This window comes from Vulpes lagopus, chromosome 20 (assembly GCF_018345385.1).
Source record: "Vulpes lagopus strain Blue_001 chromosome 20, ASM1834538v1, whole genome shotgun sequence".
In the NCBI taxonomy this organism is placed as follows: domain Eukaryota; kingdom Metazoa; phylum Chordata; class Mammalia; order Carnivora; family Canidae; genus Vulpes; species Vulpes lagopus.
The window spans coordinates 30999794-31023032 of NC_054843.1; the positions used below are offsets into that span (position 1 = coordinate 30999794).

Below are 23239 nucleotides of genomic sequence, written 5' to 3' on the forward strand. Positions count from 1 at the left end.
AAGATGGGGTCATCATACCATATAAAACACAAGCTAAGAAGGGAATTTACTCCTACCCAACACAGAGCCAGCAATCCTACACTTGCTAAATTGAGACATTAAAGTGCAAATACAACAATGTAATTAATCAAAACTTAGATGACATTAAAAAGATGCTTGATTTTTGGTGTGTATTTCAGGTTCACAAAAAAATTCCTGGAGGAGATGTGGAGATGCTATATATACAAGGGAAAATTAAGGGCAGGCACACATTAAGTATAAATATAATAACATTGATGGTATAAATGTGTAGGTAATGAAACTTAAATTGTTCTAGACAGGGGTGACTAGATGGCTCAGGTGGTTAAGCATCCATCTCTTGGTTTCAGCTCAGGTCATGATCTCACTCAGTGTCATGAAATCGAACCCCATTTCGGGCTCCATGCTCAGCACAGAATCTGCTTGAGATTCCTTCCTTCTCCCTCCCCTCTCTGCCCCTCTCTGTTCACAGGCTCTTTCTCTCTGTTCATAAATAAATAAATAAATAAATAAATAAATAAATAAATAAATAAATATAGATACATAGATAGATAGATAAATAAATAAATAAATAAATAAATAAATAAATAGAACCTTTTTAAAAAACTACTCTAGGAAATAACAGAATGTTAATTTACGTTAACTGAGTTTTCTGGCTAACCGGAGTTTAAGCAGAAAGATTTTTCTGTTATGATCATTCCAAACAGTGTTAACTCACCATATTTTATTGGTCATGTAATAGACATTAATTATTTTTCAATAGGTCAAATTACTGCAGAGCCTTTGAGTCATTCTGACAATCACTTTCAAAGATAACCCAAAATTGACATGCCAGTTAAAGGAATCTGGATATTCTTTTTTGAAAAATTGCCTAAATATTTATGAAGCCCAGTATGCACATACTTTTAGTTGAAAACTTAATATTCCCAAATTCTATCATAATTTGCCTCTTTTCAGAGTAAAATAAAATCTGCTGTGCTATAAATAATCAATATTTTGATTTGGCTCAATGGCTTTGCATTTGGCTGCTCAAGAAGAAGTAATCCATCCAATGTCACATGAGATATGTACGTGGTGTAGGTTTTAGAGGTGCAGTTTTTTTTTAATTTTGAACTTTTTTAATGCATGAAAAGAACATGTCAGAAACAGAACAGATACTGACATTAACGATGAAGCACTATATAAAGAAGCCCCCTCCCCACTTAGTAAATAGGAATATAGTGTAAATAGATGTGAAATGAGGTGAAAACTTTAGGATTTGATGCAAATCCTAAAGTTGTATACAACATTCATATATGGCTTCTTATCTCATAGCGATAGTATTCTCATAATGATGTATATGACATTCATACTTACTGGTAAGATGCTTTTGACTCAAAAGTTAAACAAAAATGGTGGAGAGATAGTTTTGTCAATGCAAGGTGAGAAAAAAGGCTTTACCTTCCTTTTTTTTCCCTTAAACATCTATAACCATTTTACTTTGTTCTAATTTTCTTCTGAATTAGTCAAGACGACAATGATGCTTTTAGAAGCCAATTTCAAAACCCTCTAGGAATGGATTCCCCCAACTACACAATGATGTTTTTGAAACAACTCTTCTGAAAGTCCCCTGGAAAGCTCCACAGTGTTCTTCTGTCTTGGAAAGGTTACCAATTTTTCTCTAAGAAGACCTGTTAAGATCTGACCAGCAGTTATAGGGATACATTCCTATTTTCTCCTCAAATTCTATGCATGGTCTCATGATGGTAATTTCTACAGTGACCCAAGAATATTGTTATGTACCCTGTCATGGTAAGTCAGGGATGGCTTTAAATAAATGTGTGAAATAATAATAATAATAATAATAATAATAATAATAATAATAATTAATAATAATAATAATAACAACAGAGTGTGACATCATATTTTACTCATGGCTTGTACTGATTAATTGAAGCTTCCAAGTGGTCATTAAGGAGAATAAACAGTTTTTGAGGGTATCTGCTCATGGACCATCTTACCAGTCTTAGAATTGCCAGGAAACACCCTATTTTAAGGAAAGGTATTCTGAGGTGCGAGAATCAAAATGATTGCAAAACAGCCACTCTTTAAAGCAACAGAATCATAATTGAAGTCAAATACCTTCTGCTGAATTATTTCCATAACAATAACACTCCATTGAACATAAAATGTAATCTTACTGATAATTTCTATTTCCAAATGGTCATTATTTTCATTAATTTATCAGCTATTTTGCAAAACTGCAATATAAATCTAGCACTAGAGATTTGATGGCGCATACACACCCCCCCAATACATTTACTATAAAAGTCAGTAATGTTTCTTTAACAGTGAAAATATAAAATTTATATTTCAGAAGAGTTTTGAAAAATTTTTGTATCATAAATTATCATGACTAGGGATCCCTGGGTGGCGCAGCGGTTTATCGCCTGCCTTTGGCCCAGGGCGCAATCCTGGAGACCCGGGATTGAATCCCACATCGGGCTCCCAGTGCATGGAGCCTGCTTCTCCCTCTGCCTGTCTCTCTGCCTCTCTCTCTCTCTCTCTGTGACTATCATAAATAAATAAAAATTAAAAAAAGTTTAAAAAATAAATTATCATGACTATATTAGTAATTCACATTTCTCATTTATTAATAGCAGAGAAAGAACAACCCTATCTGTCTAGAATTACCTGAACTGTATTATTTTTCTTGCTAAATAGCCAATAATTATTAAATTTAAGAAATAAAGCTATCAATAATAACACTAAAGGAATATAATATTCCTTAGTTATGAAACATTTACTCTGTAACAGATAATATGTCAAACTTTTTTATATATAAGGCTTAATTTAATCCTTATAAAAGCTCTGAGGTTGGTACTACCATACCCATTTTACACAAAGAGCAACTGAGGTTTAAGAGGTTTAAATTACCTTTTCTATGTCACACAGTAAATGACTTCAACTAAATTTTGACTCCGAGGTCTATGCTGTTAGCTACACAATTCTTTGTAATACATTTCTTCCAGCTATGATGATACTCAAACTCTAAAGAAAAATTTTAAAGTCTTTTATTCTTTCTATCAGTTCAAAGAAGTCCTCATTCCAGGGATTCATGGATTTGCTTGTTTACAATAAAAAATAAAGGGGTAGTTAGCTGAATTAGCTGAATTAGTTGGTAGAGCATGTAACTCTTGATCTTGGGATTTGAGTTCAAGCTCCATATTGGGCATGGATTTTTTATTTATTTTTTTTAAGTTATATTTATTTGAGAGAGAGAGTGCGCAAGGGGGAGGGGCAGAGGAAGACAGAGAGAGAATCTCAAGCCGACTTCATGTTGAGCATGAAACCCGCATGGGGCTTAACTTAAACAAAAAAATAAATAAATAAATAAAAACAAATTTCTGCTTTCAGCCTCAGATTCTTAAGTCAAGTTCTCCAGGGGAATTCCAGATAATCATTGGCATATTTAATAAGTTTCAGATAAGTATAGATATGTATATTCAGATACATTCAGATAACAAACTTCAGATAGTTTAGGACACTCTGCCTAATACTAGGTACAGCTCTATTCCCCTTCAAACCTGGAAGGCAGCATAAGAGGGCAATCTCTTCAAATTTGATCCACCAGAACCTACTGTTGGCTTTCAGAATCAAAGCCACCAGAAGCTGCCTGAATCTCCCCTCGGATGTCCCTATGATATTTTTACCACTCAAGCAGAAGGTTGGAGTCCATATTCATATTTCAAATTGTAACAAGTAGGGGACGCCTGGGTGGCAGAGTGGTTTAGCGCCAGCCTTCATGCCCAGGGTGTGATTCTGGAGTCCCCGGATTAAGTCCCACATCGGACTCCCTGCATGGAGCCTACTTCTCCCTCTGCCTGTGTCTCTGCCTCTCTCTCTCTCTCTCTCTCTGTCTCATGAATATATAAATAAAATTTGCAAAAAAATATTTTAAAAAATTGTAACAAGTATTTATTAAATAATGTGCCCACTATATGCCTAGTATGATGCTAAGCACTATGAACACTACCCTTAGAAGGACTATCAAAAGAAATATGTACAGGTAGAGTCTCCAAGAAAGCAGAATTGGGATTTCAAGGAAAAAAAGAAGAGATTGTCAAACTAAATTTATTTTTATTTTTTATTTTATTTTATTATTTTTATTTTTATTTATTCTTTTAAAAAGATTTTATTTATTTATTCATGAGAGACACACAGAGAGAGGCAGAGACACAGGCAGAGGGAGAAGCAGGCTCCATGCAGGGAGCCCGACTTGGTGCTCGATCCCAGGTCTCCAGGATCACGCCCTGGGCTGAAGGTGGCACTAAACCTCTGAGCCACCCAGGCTGCCCAAGTTCATTTTTTAAATATTAAAACTAATCATGTCTGTACTGGGGTTGAAAATCCAGTGGGCAACCTCCTAAAACAGTGTTTTTTTCCAGGAGCTTCTACCTGGAGCATGGTTTCATTGCCCAACATCAGCTCTCAAAATTAAGTATTTTTTGTATGACAGGTGAAGGAAAAGGAAGATTATTTTTTGAGCCCTTACTGACTCGAATACTTTTAAAAATGAACCACAAATAAAATGCAGAAATCAATATACTACTGAATTTATTATAATGGTTTCCTGCTATCAAATAAATTCATTTCAAATTAGTTTGCCTTACAGTAAGTAGTATTTTTCTGTATTCAATTTCAAATGAAGAAAAAAAATACAACTTCCCAAGTTTCCTTTGTAAAGTTTCCTTTTTTTTTTCTTAGTTATCTTCTACAGTTGGGAATCATGTTACTTTCTTTGGCATATTATGCATACTATCCTAGAATGTTAAAGATATTTTAATAGTGACATTAATGTGCAAATTTTATTTTATTTTAATTTTAAAAAATATTTTTTTTATTTATTCATGAGAGATACAGAGAGAGTCAGAGACATAGACAGAGAGGGAAGCAGGCTCCCTGCAAGGAGCCTGATGTGGGACTCAATCCTGGACCCTGGGATCACAGGCTGAGCTGAAGGCAGACACTTAACCACTGAGCCACCCAAGCGTCCTTCAAATCTTATTTTATTTTTTTATTTTTTATTTTTTTTCAAATCTTATTTTAATATGTGAATAAAAGACGACCTTCTCACCAATAGACAGATCTTTCAAGTTTATAAAAAACCCAATGCAGTTGAAAGAAAAAATTCTAAATTCTTAAAGTAGCTTCCAGATCTGATTATTTATACCCAATTTCCATTAATATCAAGGCTTAGAGAGTAAGAATTACATATGGAAAACTTAAGGCTGAATTAGCTTTGGATTCAAACTTAAAATTGTAGACAGGAAAAAAAATAAAAAATAAATAAAATTGCAGGAAGAAATCTATTTTGATTTCAACATCCACTATAGATACAGTCGAATAGTTATTATGAATAAAAGCATCAGACTCCCAAGGTAAAGGACTTTAAAAAACATAAAGTGAAATATATCTCTTTGACTAATATTATAGACAATCATCCTCCCTGTCACAACTGCCTAAAGAGAAACACACCTTTTCGTGTCTTGTCTTCATCCTGGTCTCCTTTTACTCCCTCTGGAGGGCTTTTGAACTGGGATTTGACATCTCTTAAATTTGTGCTTTCTCTAAATATAAAAGGGGTTTCCTTTTCTTACACTTTTAGTCTTACATGGAGTTCAAGTCTAACTTACATTAAAGAAAAGTAGTCTAGGCCTTAGAAATTCAATGTTTGTCTTGATCATTTCTTTTCTTTTTTTTTTTTTTTCTCTTTTGTTTTTATGAGGGTGAGCTAAAAACCCCAAAATGGGACATACTGGCTTTACAGACAGAAAGAAAATATTCTTTTTTTTTTTTTTTTTTTTTTTACTGTAAAAAGCCCACAAGGCTCTTTTATAGAAAGCCCACAGTAGCAGCTCTCCTCAAAAGCCACCTTTTTCTTCCTAATAGCCTTAGAGGAGACAGTGTTCAGAAAAGATGACAGCGCCAAGTGTTGCTAATGTCAGACCCAGAAACAAGCTAAGTGGTTTAGGGCCCAAATCCCTGTTTACTCTCTATATTTGTCAAAATAGGGGAGTTTTTTCACAAGCAAAATGTTTTTTTTTTTTTTTTAAAGTAATTGTCTCTCAAATTCCACAAGAAAGAATTCGTCCCTAAATAGGAAAAAAAAAATGAGAGAGGTCTCAGATGAGACATAGTGAGAAATAATCTGTATGACATCATGAAGAAAGGAGAAAAGGGATGATGACAATGAAAAACATCTGGATTATGGATATAAAGAAGGTAAAAGAACCATTTCTGCACATCAGTTTTAAGAAGTGAGTCTGACATTCAAAAACTTGTAGCCATAGAATGTGACATCCATTTGGTCTCATATAACATCAAATAATAAATCTGTACCAGATGCAATTCATTCATTCAAAAAATATTTACTGAATGTGGTTATTTCACAGGACTGTAGGAATAAAAAAAAGATGGCAGAAGTCCTTACTCTGTGGAGGATCTTATATTTTAGAGGGAAATAGAATCTTCTTTTAGTGTTCTGAATTATACAGACCCTTGAAAGTATATGGTCTGAAGAACTGTTAGATTTGTTTCCGTTTAAAGACAAAGTTTTCATAGTAATGGCTGTCATTTAATTAAAAGATTAGAAGGGCTCTATGTTTGCAGGCCCAGAGATTAAAGCACATTCTCTTCCTCTGCTTCACCAAAACAGAATTTTCCATAATTTCAACCTAATTCAATTTCCTGTAACAAACACTTACAGAGTTCCCAGAGGCAAAATGATCATTTCTTTAAATTATGTTTGAAATGCAATATTTACAGCACTACTTGAAGTCTATATTTAATGTAGACTACTTGAATAAATAGTATTTTCTTCTAATATTGACATTATATTTCCTATGATAAAACCACCAACACAAAACCTTCCCACATCCTACCTTGGACAGTCAGAGTAGCTGATGCTTCAGCTTTTCCAACCATATTTTCTGCAACACAAGTATATGACCCCATGTCACCAGCCATCACTTTCCGAATCTTCAAAGTATGGTCATCTCTGATTTCGTATCTAGTGACGTAACAGAAAAAAAAAAAAAAGCATAGTTAAGTGACTTTCTACTTAAAAGGTCCCATCATTAGCAATATGATGCACCTCAGACAGAAAGTCAACAACATGCAACTTTCTCTACAGAAAATCTAAAACAAAAGGTGAAATGTGGCCTTCCTCTATGTAATAAGCATGCAGATAGAGCCTGTTTTCACAGTTATGTTGGCTAAACAATTTTCTAGAAGAAGACTTTTGGGCAAAGTTGGCACTTCTTCATTTATTTCCTCAAGCTACTATCAGCATACTAAAATTAAAAGACCATTAAATAAATCTTTACTATCTGCTGAACTTTGTTTTATAGTTTTCATCTTTTAAAATATTACAAGGACTACATGAAGTATTGGGGCACCTGGGTGGCACAGTCGGTTGAGCACCAGACTCTTGGTTTCAGTTCAGCTTGTGATCTCGGGGTCATGAGATCATGCCCCACCTTGGGCTCTGTGCTCAGTACAGAGTCTGCTTGAGTGTCTCTCTCCCTCTCCCTCTGCTTCTTCCACTTGTATGCTCTCTCTCCACCCCCTTAAATCAATCAATCAATCAATCTTAAAAAAAAATGTATGAAGTACTGTACTCATTTCCAGATTGCAGGTGAGAAATTGGAGGCATAAGAAAGTAAGGTAGCCTGGTTTTGGTTGCAGCAGTCTAGTGGCAGAGTTGATACCCAAACCCAGGCTCTCATTCTAGAGTTTGCTTGCCTTGCCTCATTTTCTCTCCCCTTCAATGCTGGGTTTATTGTGAAGTTTAATTTTAATCCTCTTTTTACTCTATTTAATATCCCTGAGCTATATTAGCTACTGTAGGTTATATATTGATTAGCTGCACAAACGTTCCCAATCCCTATTTCATTGAAGCTCCAAATTCATAATCCCAAATGACTGATAGACATCATATCCCATGGGTACCTAACATTTCATATGCTGAATAAAACTTTCTTTTCTTTCCCCATCATATAAACCAACTTCTCTTAATACAATATCCCTGTGTCTTCCTCCACCAGCTCTCTATATCTAACAAATCATCCAATTCATCAGTTTAGTCTCAGAAATTTCTCTCTACTATGGACCCCTACCCTATCTCCTGCCTAGTTCAGGCAATCCATATCTCTTACCTGGACAAAACCAGCAATAGTCACCCTGCCATTTGCCTTGCCCCACATTAATGTAATATCCACAGTGCTAAAAAATTATCTTCTCTAAAAAGTAATCCTGTTCAGCCAATCCTGGCTCAGTTGGTAGAGCATGTGACTTTTGATCTCAGGTTTATAAGCCTGAGGCTCAAAGATTGGCTGTAAAGATCACTTAAAAATAAAATATATTTTTTAAACATTTATTTTTTTTTTTAGACAGAGAGCACAAGCGAGCACTGAGGGGAGGGGCAGAAGGAGAAGGAGAGAGAGTCTCAAGCAGACTCCATGCCGAGCATGAAGCCTGACGAAAGGCTCAATCTCGTGACCCTGAGATGGTGACCTGAGCTGAAACCAAGAGTCAGATGCTCAACTAACTATGCACCCCAGGCAGCCCTAAAAATAAAATCTTTAGAAATAAAAAAAGTAATCCTATTCATACTATCCCTTTTGACTCATCAATGTGCATGCAGTAGGATTTACAATTCTACAGTCTATTATACAAAGTCCCTTATAATTTGGCCCCAGTGTCTCCAACCTGATAAAACTTCTTGCCATATGTCCTAGGAGGTAGCCAGGACATTTCATTTATCCAGTCTTTTGTCAATAGACATTTGGGTTGTCTCCACCACTCAAAATGTACGATGTTCTCTTTCAGATTTGTGTCTATGTTGTAATGTCTCTTTTCCTGGAAGACTCTCCTCTTCTTTCTTGCTTTTCAAATTTATATGTATTTTTCAAGACATTGCTTACATGTATTACTTTCCTTTGAGAACTCTCTGTGGATTTCCTACTCCCACAGGTCACCATTTATGTGACAAAGGGTTTGCTATGTTATTTTGTATCTATCCATACAAATCTTCTTTTGGGAGCTCCTTGTGAGCAGAAACTGTAACCCCAAAACCTAGCAAGGGCTCAATACGTTTGCTGAATGAATAGACAGACAGCTTCAAGACAACACCTGAAAGCTTCATTCCCCGAGGCTGCAAGTGTACCTCTGCTCTTGACCAATTTAAAGGCTTGATAGATAACAAGAGACTCTGACTTCTACCATTCCCTGGTGATTTTGTAGCTAAGGAAATAGAAACCTGCTTTGTGGTTGGTTCATGTCTCTGTCTTTACTGCTGTGCCTTCTTTCTCTTTCCTACCTACTTTCATACAAGAGATTATTATAAATTGTGGTTGGACAGAAGAAAACTGTTTAAGGAATATCACATTTACAAGCGTTCCCTGGGCAAGCCAGGGTCATGGATCTATAGTTCTATGTGAAACCCTCAGAGAAAGTATGATAACCTCTTGATTCTAATTATTTCTAATATTGCTTCTGGCCCCTGATCAAAAAGTCTAGAGTAGACTAGTCTAATGGCATGTATATAAGCAGTGGTCTGAACAGTGGAATTTCTGAGTAGATGGATCCTATCACTAAATTGCAATCTGTACCTGGATTTGGGCAGTTCTCCATCGTCTTTTCTCCATCGTACCGTAGGCACAGGGTCACCTCGAGCCTCACATTTAAATTCTGCACTGTCATCCACAGTTACAGCCAAGTTACTAGGTCTCTTCACAAATGATGGTCTCTCTGAAATAGAAAAAGCCATCTTAAGGACATACAGAAGTGAACAAACGAACAACACTTTTAGATGTTCATAAAGACATTTATAATTTAAAATATTATTTAGAAAATTATTTCACATGGCTCCTTTCTTCTAGAAGCCCCTCCCTAGGTTTAGAGTTTTCTCCTAGTTTTCTTCCCATGTTGTGGCTACTTTAGCTCAGGTTACTTGGCTAATTTCTTGTCTCCTATCCCATCTCACAGAAATATTCATTTACATTCTAAAAAGGTCACTTCTTTCTCACTGGTATAAACTAAAAAATGATAAGAGGTCTACTTTACAGTGAGCAGAGTAGTTAAAATTTCACTTACCCAAGACAGTTAGCTCTGCTACTTCACTCTCACGTTCCCCAACCATGTTGGTACCAACACAAACATATTTGCCAGCATCACTTTTGCGGGTGTAAGTAATCATGAGCTTTCCACCTCGTATCTTAAAAAAAAGTTTTACATAAATACTATTAAAATTACTTTAGCCATGTCTACACAACAGAAGTCTTCATAAGTGAAGTCTACTTTCCAAACAAAGAACAAAGCATAATTTTACCAAAAGGCCAATGTGCAGTACTTGCTATATTTATAGGTAGTAACTTTAGACAGAATTTATACCAAATATGCAATATAAAAGGTACAAAATACTTTTACTTACCTACATCTTCTTACACAGTTATTAAATTCCATAGAACTAGAAATTTGTATTTCTAAACTAGCCAAGTTCTTTCACATTATTTAGTTAAATAAAACGAAACAACTTCATGAATAATTTGGTTAGCAAGCAGGAAAAAAAAAGGAAATTCTTAATACCATATGAGTATAATATGTAAATACATATTAACTATAAGCGATTTCCAGAAAGCATATTCTAGTACTAGATGTGGAAATAAAAAGTCTCTAATTTATCAGTTGCTTTAAAGAAATATATCATTAAAGATCCAAAATAGTGTAGAAACTGAGATGTTCTAAAAAAACATCGGTGTTGCTGCTGCCCAAGTAGTTTCTGAGGGACTTAGGAGGCACAGACTGTCAGATCCCAATAAAACATCTTGAAAGTCATTTGGACTCAGTCTTGAACATTTAATTATTTGAAGAAGAATTAATTACAAATATAAGCAGACTTCCAGTACAATAAATAGGCTGAAGTTAACCATGAATTCAGATCAGGATGCAGAAATTGAACTATCTTTACTTAATTTAGTAGACTTTTGGTGGGTTGTTGGGTTCTATTACCCATGAATATCTATAATGCTCTGAACCTGAGAAAGGTTTTGTCAGGGATAATTTCTAGAATGTTTCTTCATGTAGGTTTTGATCTCAACCTCACAGTTATATTGTACAGTGTACTGATGAAAGGAAGGAAGGAAAGGAAGGAGGAAGTAGAGAGAGGGGAAAAGAAAGAAAGAAAGAAAGAAAGAAAGAAAGAAAAGAATAAAGAATAGAAGGAAGGAGAAAAAGCAAAGAAAAGAAAAACAAAAGGCAGACAGGAAAGAACTATTCAAATGGAATTTTTTTTTCATCATAAACTGGGAGTTTATTGTAACCACTACTTTATAAAGGTGGGGTCATACTGTTTTCGGGTACCTAAATTCTTAGTTTCAATACAGATACCCAAACTAGATAGTGTCCAAGTTTTTGTGTCTTAGTACAAACCAAATATTAATAGTGCAGTTTTAATTTCTGTGGCTTTTAGGACTTATTATTTTTTCAGATATTTTATTAAAACAATAATCATGATTTTCTAGGTGCCATTACAAAAACCACACAGGGATGGGGCAGTTGGGTGGCTCAGTGGTTGAGCATTTGCCTTTGGCTCGGCTGGTGAGCCCGCGGACCTGGCATTGAGTCCTGCATCGGGCTCCCCATATGGGGCTCCCCGCACTGGGCTCCCTGCCTCTCCCTCTGCCTGTGTCTCTACATCTCTCTGTGTGTCTCTCATGAATAAATAAATTCTTTAAACACACACACACACACACACACACACAGGGACTTTTCTCTATTTTGCTCATGACTCTACCCATCATAATAGAATATTGCCTGCACATAGTGATCACTCAAATGATTTTTGTTGAATACAAACTTTTTATACACAAAATCTAGTCTGTTATCCAATGGAGCATTTCTATAAAGGTTTACAGCAGTTATAAGATATGTTATATAAATATATTTTTTCATATACACTTACCTAATTTCACACAGAATAATACAAAGAAATAAATGTTACACAAAAACAACAAATCTTCCACAGGTTAACGATAGTCAATACTTTGTATTCAGTCTTCTTTTGGCATGTACACACTCTCTCTCTCACACAATATATAGATCCACCTCTACATCTATATCTATATACACACACTTTTACTAAAGTAGAATAATATAGTATATGCTCTTCTGTATGCATTTTCAACTCCATAATATGAGAATACTTTTACATTTTAAACATTTAAGACCTTGTATACAGATCCTCCCCCAAAATTTCAATGGCTAAATAGTATTCCGTTATACATAGTATTCCATTATATAGATTTATCATATTTTACCAAACCCCTATTGATAGATGTTTAAGATTTTCATCCTCCCTCTTCCAAATCAGCATCTTTTCTCACATGTGCAATTATCCTGTTAGAGAGTCTCAGAGTGGGAGTCTTAATTCAAATGTATATACAACCTTCAGGCTATTGGTTCACAGTGCTGTTTTATGCTTCATAAAATGGCTTTTGTGTGAATTTATCATTTAAATTTTAGTTTTTATCATAATCCTGCTGTGAGGCTGTTAGAGCAAGTGTTATACTAACATCATTTTTCACTTATGGAACCAGCAGCTCAGTAAAGTATAATCTCCTCTCCTGAAAAGCTCCACTATGCCCATCATTACCGTATGTTTTAATTTTGTGTTTAAATGCCAGATTTCCTCCTTGACTATGAACTCTGAGGCAGAGAAGCATATCTAGCATATCTAATTTGTCTTTTAGCCCCAATACTTGTCACAGTATCTAGGAAATAGTAAAAAGAAATGTGGAAGTAAAGTGACTTGCCCAATGTCACTTAGCAAGTTGGAACAGATTTTAGCCAAGATATACGCCTTTGGCTACATGAGATGTACAAATGACAGGAAACACACAGCCCATGACACTGTTAAAATTGCAATTTAATAAATGGGAGTTTAATGAGCTTGACTTATTGAGGTTCAGAAAATGTGAGAATCATATCAAGATCCGTACTACTAAGATCTGCTGCAACCTTTTGTCATATACTTATTTTGAAACACCTTCCATAAACGTTTCTAAAGTCTTGAGGAAACAAAATTTTTCCAGCAAAAATGAAGGCGACAAATTCTATTCCTGATAGGAAAGTTAAATGATCTGAGATGTGTTCCTAGATGTTCCTTTATCGGTTCTTTAATTTTGAATAAGACATTGAACCTCCCCTTATGCCTCACAATCTACCTTTAAATGTTTTTTCATATTTAGGTGGTCACTTCATGTCTAAAGGGATTATACATTAATAAGTAAAATTTATAGCAAAATAAGAGGAAGTAAATACTGCAAGTATTCTTTTTGCTCTAAAAGGTAAGTCAATGAGTCATATCCACATACCCAAGCCTTATATTTATAAAGCTTTACAAATAATTTTAGAATATATTCAAATGTGGAGGAAAATGAGAGTCAAAGAATGATAAAGTGTAAGTAATTTTCAAGAGTACAGACATTTTTATAGCTTCAGTATAACATAGCACTAATTTGCTTTTACAAATCTTAAATAATTGGGAATGTAGAGTTTTAAACCAACTCACTGATGCACACGTGGGGCACCAATTAACATTACATATTTCAGCCCAGCACTGTTTTATTTTGAAAGGATCTCTATACATTGAGTAGAAGTGGGATTGTGTTAACATGAGTTATGAGGGGGCTGCCAGGAGATTCTCAGACAGGGGAACATTCCAATATTGCGGTGAGTGGGATGAAGCAATAACTAAGGCGAACTACAAATTCAAAGAAAGCTATCAAATACTGAAGAATGTGTTGCTCACACTCTATTCCTACAACTCTAGCTATACCCTTGACTTTGAACCACAGGAGTGTAACCTCTGCAGGTCCAATATATCCGTGCGGATTTTTTTCAATAAATACTGTACTGTAAATGTATTTTCTCTTCCTTATGGTTTTCTTAATAACATTTTCTTTTCTCTAGCTTACTTTATCTTAATACGGTAGAGAAAACATATATAACACAAAAAATAAGTGTGTTTATGTTATGGATAAGGCATCTGGTCAACAGCAGACTCTTGGTTAAGTTTGGGAGGGATAAAAAGTTATACACAGATTTCTGACTGTGTGGCCACCCCTAACCTCTGTGATGTTCAAGAGTCAACTGTATTCACACTTGGCTCAGTCCTGAAAAACTCTTCTAAACCCATCTGGTAGGAGACTTATGCTTTGGAAACACATAGCTGTATTTTGCTACTAAATATAAATAGAAAAGCCATTCCTCTTCTATAAGATTTTATTTTACAGACTGCTTTGCTAAACCATGTTTACTGTTCAAAATAAAAGTAACCCATGAGGCATTTTACAATATATTTTCTCTGTCCTTTGCAAGTAAATACTAGTTGTATGGACCACTCTGACATTTATTTCTGTGAGAAATGTTTTTAAATGAATCAGGTTACCTTGAGAAGCTTTTTTCATTAGATTCATGTAATATGACAAAAAGCATACATTTATCACACTTGTTCATTTATATGTAATTTCTGTATCAATGAAAAGAAGCTAAAATAACTAATCAAAGCCTAAAAATAAAAATATTAATCTTATAAGACATTTCAGATGAGAAAAATATAATTTTTTTCTTGAATTAACAGCAGAGATATTAATCATCAATGGCTTCATGAAGTCAACTATATTGCACCTTTTTTCCCCAAAGTATTCTTTACCCACATTATCTGGTTGGAACCAAACTGAAAATGAAAATATACATAGAAAAATTTAAAAAAGAGAGAGAAGACTTCTAAATCCCACAAAATCTTTCAAATTGACCAAAAGTAGATATATTCACATAGGAAAGCAAAGTGAGCATGGCCCAGGAATCACTGTGTCTTAGAATATACGTGTGGTAGCAGGCAAGGCATCTACCTCTGTTTTTCCTCTCTAAAATGGGGATACTCTTAACACACTTCTCCAAGGACACTGAGTTACATGAGATAAGTATATAAAGTACTTAGAAAAATGCCTGCAGGTCATCATAATTATATATTATACTTATGGATTTAATGATTAAAGATGCATGCATTTGTCTAATCAGAACCCATCTTCCTTTGCAAGGCTCCATCCAGAAGCTTTTTATTAAAATCAATTAGTAACACATCTTCCATTGCTTTGGTCAGAAAAATGTTTATCTGCATCAACACAGCAGAGCCTTAGGAACAAGTAATTCTCAGGCCAAATATTTATTTCCTCTAAAACAGTGATTCTTTATGAGGGCAGTTACCTGCCCTCTCCCAGGTAATATATGGCAATGACTTAAGGTATCTGTGGTTATCACAACTGAGAGGGGGCAGCAGGGGTGCTACTAACCCATAGTGGGTAGAGGCCAGGGAGGCTGTGAAACACCCTGCAATGCATAGAGGAGTCCTCTACAAATAAGGAATTATCACACCCAAAATGTCAATAGTTCCGAGGTTGAGAAATTTTGTTTTAAAGGTCTGGCTCTGGCCTAAGGATAAATGCTGGATTAAAATGACAGAAGGAAGGGAGGAGGAGTTAAAATTAGACAAAATAATAAATGTTCATTCTATTTGGGAAATCAGTGTTGTGACTTCAGGGATTAGTATAAATACCCCCCCCCCCCCCACACACACACCTTCTATACCATTAGTAAGACAATTTCATTATAAAGTACTACATTCCATTCTATACCCACTGGCAATAATGCTTAAGGGTCCCCAAGCAGGCATTACAACTTAAATGGAAAACTAAACAAGCCTCACCCAACCTGGAAGAAACATCTCTTTAGAGATGTCAGAGACTGAAATTGACAAAGGTGAAGGAAGAAACAACAAAGTGCAGCAAACAGACAAATATGAAAAAAAAATAATGGATGAAAATGGTAGTCTTCAATGTCTATAAATTCAAGTTGATTCTGACATTATGTCAATGGCCGAATGGAAACAGCTAAGCAAAAGCCAACATTTTATTCTCTATGGTCTCAATTGTAGACTATATGGTGGTCTGTTTTTTTCAGTAAACAAAAGAACGGGAAAACAGTACTATAACCCTGATCAAATATAACACACCAGCTCCCAAACAGGACATATTATTAATAATCATCACTTTATGTTGAGTCATATAATAATACTGATTGTAAAGAGTGACTTTACACATTCTAAATGTTAGTGCCCCTTTGTAAACCAAAAATTGACATTTCCTCTCTACATAGGAGAGGAAAATATGTCTAATACATACAAAACACTGTAAATGTGAAAATAGCCGTATTTAAAACAATCTAAGAAATATGTCTTGGCAGGTCTCTTCCTGCAACTGGATCTGACAGCCAAATTGTAAACCTATCAAAAACGAGTTTGTATAACGAACAGACACAATGTTAAACACTGCATTGCAGCAACACTTCTTCAATTAACATAATCCGGGTGGTGGAGAAGCAGAGTGCGTTAAACTTTCAGACAATACGCTGGCATCTAGCCTATGTCAAAAATCTAAGGCAGAGGTCTTACTTCCTCATTACAATATACCTTACCAGACCATGCTGGTAACCACATCAGAAACCCACATTTCCATAAGCTCTAGACAGTGCTTAAAGGGGGGCCGCAGATATCTACATACTTGATAAAAACAAAACAAAACAAGTCTCCCAGTGGACTTGCTCTTTTTGAGGAAGGAGACAGAAGAGGAAAAAAAGAAGAAAGTGGTAAAGAACTTTAGATATTTAAATACCAGCCTCCAAATTTTGTTTAAAGTATTTCAGAGACATTAAGGTGTAAAACACATCAATGTATTTGATATACAGGATTCTTATAAAGTAGCATTTTCCCTTTAAAAAATAATACATGGTCATTTTCCTTAGGCGTAAAACATCTCTCCTAGCACTCAAAGATTTCTCTGAAGCTACTGAAAATCACTTTGTAGAATGTTTTTATCTTTACTACAATGTTTACTAACTACCAAGATAATATAGAAAAATGAAGCATAAGGTGTAGCTTTTCTTTTTTTTTAAAGATTTAATTTATTTATTCATGAGAGACACAGAGAGAGGCAGAGACATAGGCAGAGGGAGAAGCTGGCTCCATGCAGGGAGCCCCGATGTGAGACTCGATCCCAGATCTCCAGGATCACAACCTGGGCTGAAGGCAGCGCTAAACCGCTGAGCCACCTGGGGCTGCTCAAGGTGTAGCTTTTTAACCAAAAAGATTATCATTTTCTTTTTCCCAGTAAGCATGAAAAAAATCAGAATTAGAACTTCAATGAGAATTATTTCCAGAATACAAAAGAAAACCTGATTATCTTTGTACACAAAAAAGCATGTTTTCTTTTAAAAAGTAAATTAAGTAAGCTTTTTGTCCGGTTATTCAATGAAGTATATAGTCTACCCTGCAATCAGTACTTACAATCAGAAATAAAGATGAACTTAAAATGAACTCCTTGGTATGTCTTCATTTTCTACCCTAAAGCAAGTCAGATGATTTGCAGTATCTGTTACACAGGATTTTTTTTTCAGGCATCACCCCCACAATATTAGCCATACACCTCTAGGTTAACATACTAACCCAACTGGGGCTAATTAACTAGTTTGGCTACACAAAATCTTTTCTGCCTTTAATTACATTAACTTAATATGACTTGAATTCAGCAGACCAAAAATGAAACCACTAATTATATTAAGGCCTTCAAAGATGATTTCAAATTGCTAACCACCAAACTGTCATATAATTTATCTCATTTCCTTTAATAGATTTTGCATTTAAAATCTGTGTTCCTTATGAGAAATACTATTTTTAAGTACATCATCACAACAGATTAAAAGAATAATGATTTAGGATGCTAGAAGAGAAATATGTTTAAATAATACTTATCAGATATATGTAGATGTCATCATACCAGTGAAAAATTGTGCAACACTAAATTTTTACAATTTTCAAAATGATTTGAAGGCTCAGATATATTCATTTACAGTAATAAAGGCTTAATGAGCAGGGTTAATATGAAGAGTGAAATTTTTAAAGCACCTGGGCTTAGAACTTATTTTCTGAAAAACTTGATTCTTTACCACTGTTATACTATTTTTGCAAAGTAAATATGAAGAGACAGTCTAGTATGTATCATCCTTAAGCAATTTACTACTAACTCTCTTTGAGTAGAATGTCTGTTCCTAGTAATGCTGCCAATTCTGCCTGGATCTTTGACCTACACCATGAATATCAAGCTGTTGTGAACTAGAGAAGTACTTTGCATGGGTTTAAGACTTCTTAATGACAATGAGATGCAGGTACCCCAGATGGTCAGGCATGGCCCCCAGACATTCTCCTTGGTGAAATAAACTGCAGGGCAGTTTTGGATGATCCCTATGGAGTACTTTCAACAGAGACATGTAGAGAAGAATCACAATAACAGCTTTTCCCCCCAAATGTCACATTAATTCAACAATGACAACAAAAATAAACCAAAAAGATATGTTGTTTAAGCAGGGAGCAGAGAGAGAAGGAGGGGAATTAAAATAATATCCACTACTTTCCAATCTGGCTGCAAAAGTGGTATCAACCTTGAATGTAAACAATTCAGATTAAAGCATCCATGTTTTCTCCAACAGACCCTACAGTAGCACCTTTCAAAAACAACCATGCTTTATTGCATTCAAAATTAAGCAAAAAGACTGGTGGTAGTGGAATTAATTATACATACAAATGATAGCAGATTGGATAAAATACATGTCTCGTAGCAATCTAAAAAGATTACAACCAAGTAAAGATAATTCATATAATTCAGATCTTATACAGTATCAAAGAAATTACTGTATTTCTTATACCTATAAGTAGTGCAAAAAGAACAGTTAATAATTAGAATGTTTAGAATTAAATAATTTCATGTTTTTACTAATAACATTTTAATATCATATGTAGATACTTTATATCTCTGAATGTACATATTAATAATTGTGTTCTTGTTCACTCTTTGGAACCTAATTTTAATGTAGGTAATAATCAGATACAAATTTAAATTTTTGATAAATGTCTGCTATCAAAAATCACTAACCTAAAACTACTTGTATCAATTAGTCACTATAAATACTTTTCTTAGTATATAAACAAATTCCAAGAAAATTTTTATTTATTCTGTTTATTTGTACTTTTGTAGTATAAGAGTACAAGAAAAATAATGCTTTTTAAAATACCATGTATCCAAAAAAATAAAAATAAAATATCATCTATCCATGACATGATTTCATATTTAAGTCTCCAGTTTAAATTTTATTTTAAATAAGTATATAGACAATAAACTAGGATCAGCCAAATCACAGTTCTTCCTGGCTTACAAAGTTTATCATTTTGGTTCAGAGACCTTAGAAAGGAAGGGGAGAAAGAGAAGAAGTAGAAGGAAGAAAAAAAAATTGCATTTTTAAAAATATTTCCCACTCAAGTCTCTTGATTAGATGTGACCTGGTTTCATGCTGCTCATCCAAAGGTTGTTAGGTAAAGCTGCCATGTACTCATCACCAGTTCGATATGGACTCGTGACACAATGAGAGTGGCCGTACCAAAGAGATGTGTTAACTGAGAAAAATATATTATAGAATAGTATTTACAATATTTTTTACTATCGATTATTTTTTAAATTAATTTAGATTTTAATGGCACTATAAAAAGTTTTCACCTGGGTATTACTAATCCACTGACTCATCCATTCTTAGGCAAAGCCCATTTCCTGTCTACAGTCTACTTAAAGTGTAAATAATGTCCATGAGATTTGCACAAAAAAATCTTATATAAAAGATGCCTCGGAAAGTACATATTTGTTATAAAAAATATGAAAATGACAAATTGAAAGCAATCAAATGCCCATTTTGCATTTTTCCTGCTTACATTAAAAGGGACAGCATTACAAGGAGAAAACCATAACTGGTAGGTCTTTCGACTATTCTCTTAGGAGTAGAATAGAGAGGAAAAATAGGCAATTAGGATCTCTCTATTGGTGTCCCATATTTGCTTAGGCTACATGCATAGAAGAGAACATGATCCAATTTCATTTGTTTGCGGGTACACTTTACAATACCATTTAAAAACCAACATGATTTCAGCCAGGAGTTTAAACACACTCAGTCATCAGAGGGAAGCAACAAGAGACTCATGCAGAAAAAGCAATTATCCCAGTGGGAACACGTGGCTCTACACAGCTTGGTGAGCTGCCAGCTGAGAACACAGGCCTGGGAGAATTGCTGCCTATGACTATGGCAGCTGCATTTCTCTGCTATTTCCATTTCTCCTCCTAAACTTTTCATTTCTCCCTCCTAGCAATTTATAAATTGGTAGTTGGCTGTTTGCTGCTGCAGAAGCACACCTATGATAATTTGATTACAGACTACATCAGGAAGGGCTGTATTGCTAATTGCAGGCAAGTAGGAACCACCCTACAGAGAGACATCGTTAAGTTACAGGGAGAGGATGATTTTCTTTGTGAAGGTATAAATTATTACCTTTCTGTCTATCTAGTTTATATCACCAGGGGACCTTTCCGTGAATCCTCATTTTAACAAGGAATAATAGAAAAGAAATACAGTCTTTATCCTTAAAACACACCTATTTCACTCAAGTGTGGCTCAAAGTCAATATGAAGCCTTGGATTTGGCATTTTCTTTTAGACACCCATTTTCTTGAGCCAGTCACAGTTATGTAGCCTAAAGCAATCAACCGAGAAAGCCCCCTTTAATTTATTGTATTTCAAACCAGGGGCAGACAAGACAACTGCTTAGTGCTGGTCAAACGAAGAACAGATAAACAGGGAAAGCTTTTAGCTGATTCCCCAGGTGTCTGGTTCCCCAGTCATTAAGATCAGAACCCAAAACTAAATCCTGTAAAAAGGAGGTAATATAAAGAGTGGTTTTGGAAGAAAAGAGCCCTTGCTAGCTATCTTCTAAAAGTAAGAAAGTTGATTGATTTTTACCTCTATGAAAATTATAGGTGTTACATGGCAGTATTATGCATGCATATGAAAAATTAATTTAGCTCTTAGCTATTAAAGTTAATGTATTAGTTCCTTCACAGGTCTCCTGAAACAATGTCCTGCTGTTTTAAAGGTAAAAACAAAGTCTTATGGGCAATTTTCACTTTTCTACAAAACCAGGTTTGCTTTTTATCACCTTGTCCCACCATCTGGCTATAATTCTGAATTTACATACAGTCACTGTTAGGACAGTCTGAAATAAAAATCTATGGAGGAATTATGACTATACTCTAGAAACAAAGATGACAAATGCTCATAGTATTTGAAGGAAGAAAAAGCTCATTTTCAAACACTTGGCTCTTTTGAGTTATAAGTGCACCAGCTGAAAATACTTTTCAAACAGTAAATCCCTTTTTCTCTCCATCAGTTCTTATGCTTAGTTCTCTATAGTTTTGGTCTAGGGTGAGAATTTCTCTCACCACCAAATGCCTTGCTAAGATGATGTCTTTTCCAGAGACTGTGTATAATTTGTTACTCTTGAAATTTAAATTCACTTATATTCTGAAGAAGATAAATAACCATGGCAGAAAAAAGTCAAATCAAGGTTTGAGTATGCAAGGGATTCTTGAATTCAGAAACTCAAAATGACTTTATGGAAATGAAGTAAAGAGAATCACTTTATGGAAACACCTGTTATTTGAAAAAAGTTTAAAAAGCAATAAAATCATTTAATCCTATTTATTGGGATTCTCTACAAATATGAATATCCCCTAAAGTAGCTACAAATTCAAGTAAACACCCATTCCCATTCTGTATTTTAATCCCAGAGTCAAAAGAGAGCAAGACAACACTTGCAAGTCACTAGCTTAATTGATTAATCAGTCAGGGTTTATCAGACCAGGGTCAGAGTTTCAATATCCATATGGCCAGTTACTTCGCTCTCTTTTATTGATCACGAGACTATGTCAGAGCCCAGCTCCATTACTGGGCAAATGGGAGCCTCCTTTCATAAGGGACATATGATAAGACAGAAATAATAGCTTCCTTCTCCAACACTGCTCATGTTAAAACAAATGAAAATATATCTAAGTACTATCTATGAAAGCAAGTAGGGTAATTTGCACATATGAGAAAGACATTAAATCTTGAGCAAAAAGGTTTGAGCTAGGACTTATAAGAACTCTTCTCAATGGTTTACATAACCTCAGAATTATCCACACACATTTCTTACTATTTCCTGAGAACTAGTGATTAAGTCATGGATAAATAAGAAATAAAAACAAATGTATTCTTACCCTTTATATTTCTACAGTTATCTGTGAAAAATTAAAGAGGACTGGTATTTGTTTAGGACAATCTTTCTCAGTTAAAATAGTTCAGTTCTCTGTTTAAGACAAAAGCATACTGAACAGAAAATGTAGTGCAAAAAGTATTAATGGTGTTAATGATCTCAGTGTTCTGAACTGTTCTTAACCCTAAGTGTCTAAGTATTTGAACTTTCAGTTGAAATTCAGAATTTTGTAAGTTCTAGATTGTGTCCATATAAACCCAAATAGGAGGTTCCAGAATTAAATGGTAGGAAAGGTTCTGGTGGAAGTGATGTCAGCCAGTGGGAAGATTAAGGAACAAGATAAAGTCAAACAACAACAACAACAACAACAACAAACTTGATCCCATGTTTCTTGCCTTTCTTCCACATGAAATATAAATTCTAATGGTAAAGAATTGATCATATTTCTAGTATGTAGCACAACACCGACATAAAAGACAGTATCAGATTTTTCAAGCTCTAAAAAATCAGATACATAGAATTTCTTGATTTCATTCATCACTTCGGAAAAGCCTTGATATTTGAATTTAAGTTATAAGTACATTATTTTATATTGCCCTGCAGAGGGCAAATTCAAAATCTAATGACTTAATATCAAGGGAATAGATAAATTTAACATTGCTGATGATTCAAAGAAGTTTTAAAGGACTTAGCAACTGCAAAAATCTAGGGACCCCTGGATGGCTCAATCAGTTGTGTGTTTGACTCTTGATTTCGGCTCAGGTCATGATCTCAGGATTGTGCAATAGAGCCCTACAATGGACTCCACCCTGGGCATGGAGACTGCCTTTTTTTTTTTTTTTAATTTATTTATTCATGCGAGACACAGAGAGAGAGAGAGGCAGAGACACAGGCAGAGGGAGAAGCAGGCTCCCTGCAGGGAGCCTGATGTGGGACTCGA

General features: G+C 34.8%; 1 protein-coding gene across 2 annotated transcripts in view; it reads right to left on the reverse strand.

Annotated features, from left to right (window-relative positions):
• The window catches only part of ROBO1 (roundabout guidance receptor 1), a 1146492-nt gene that overhangs the window by 107808 nt on the left and 1015445 nt on the right, over window positions 1-23239 (reverse strand). For both annotated transcript variants that reach the window (XM_041735102.1, XM_041735103.1), the window contains 3 exons: window positions 10156-10276; window positions 9672-9810; window positions 6942-7069 (listed from right to left, as the gene is read on the reverse strand). In XM_041735102.1, coding sequence (XP_041591036.1) covers window positions 6942-7069; window positions 9672-9810; window positions 10156-10276 — 388 coding nt within the window. The remainder of the gene's footprint in view (window positions 1-6941; window positions 7070-9671; window positions 9811-10155; window positions 10277-23239) is intronic.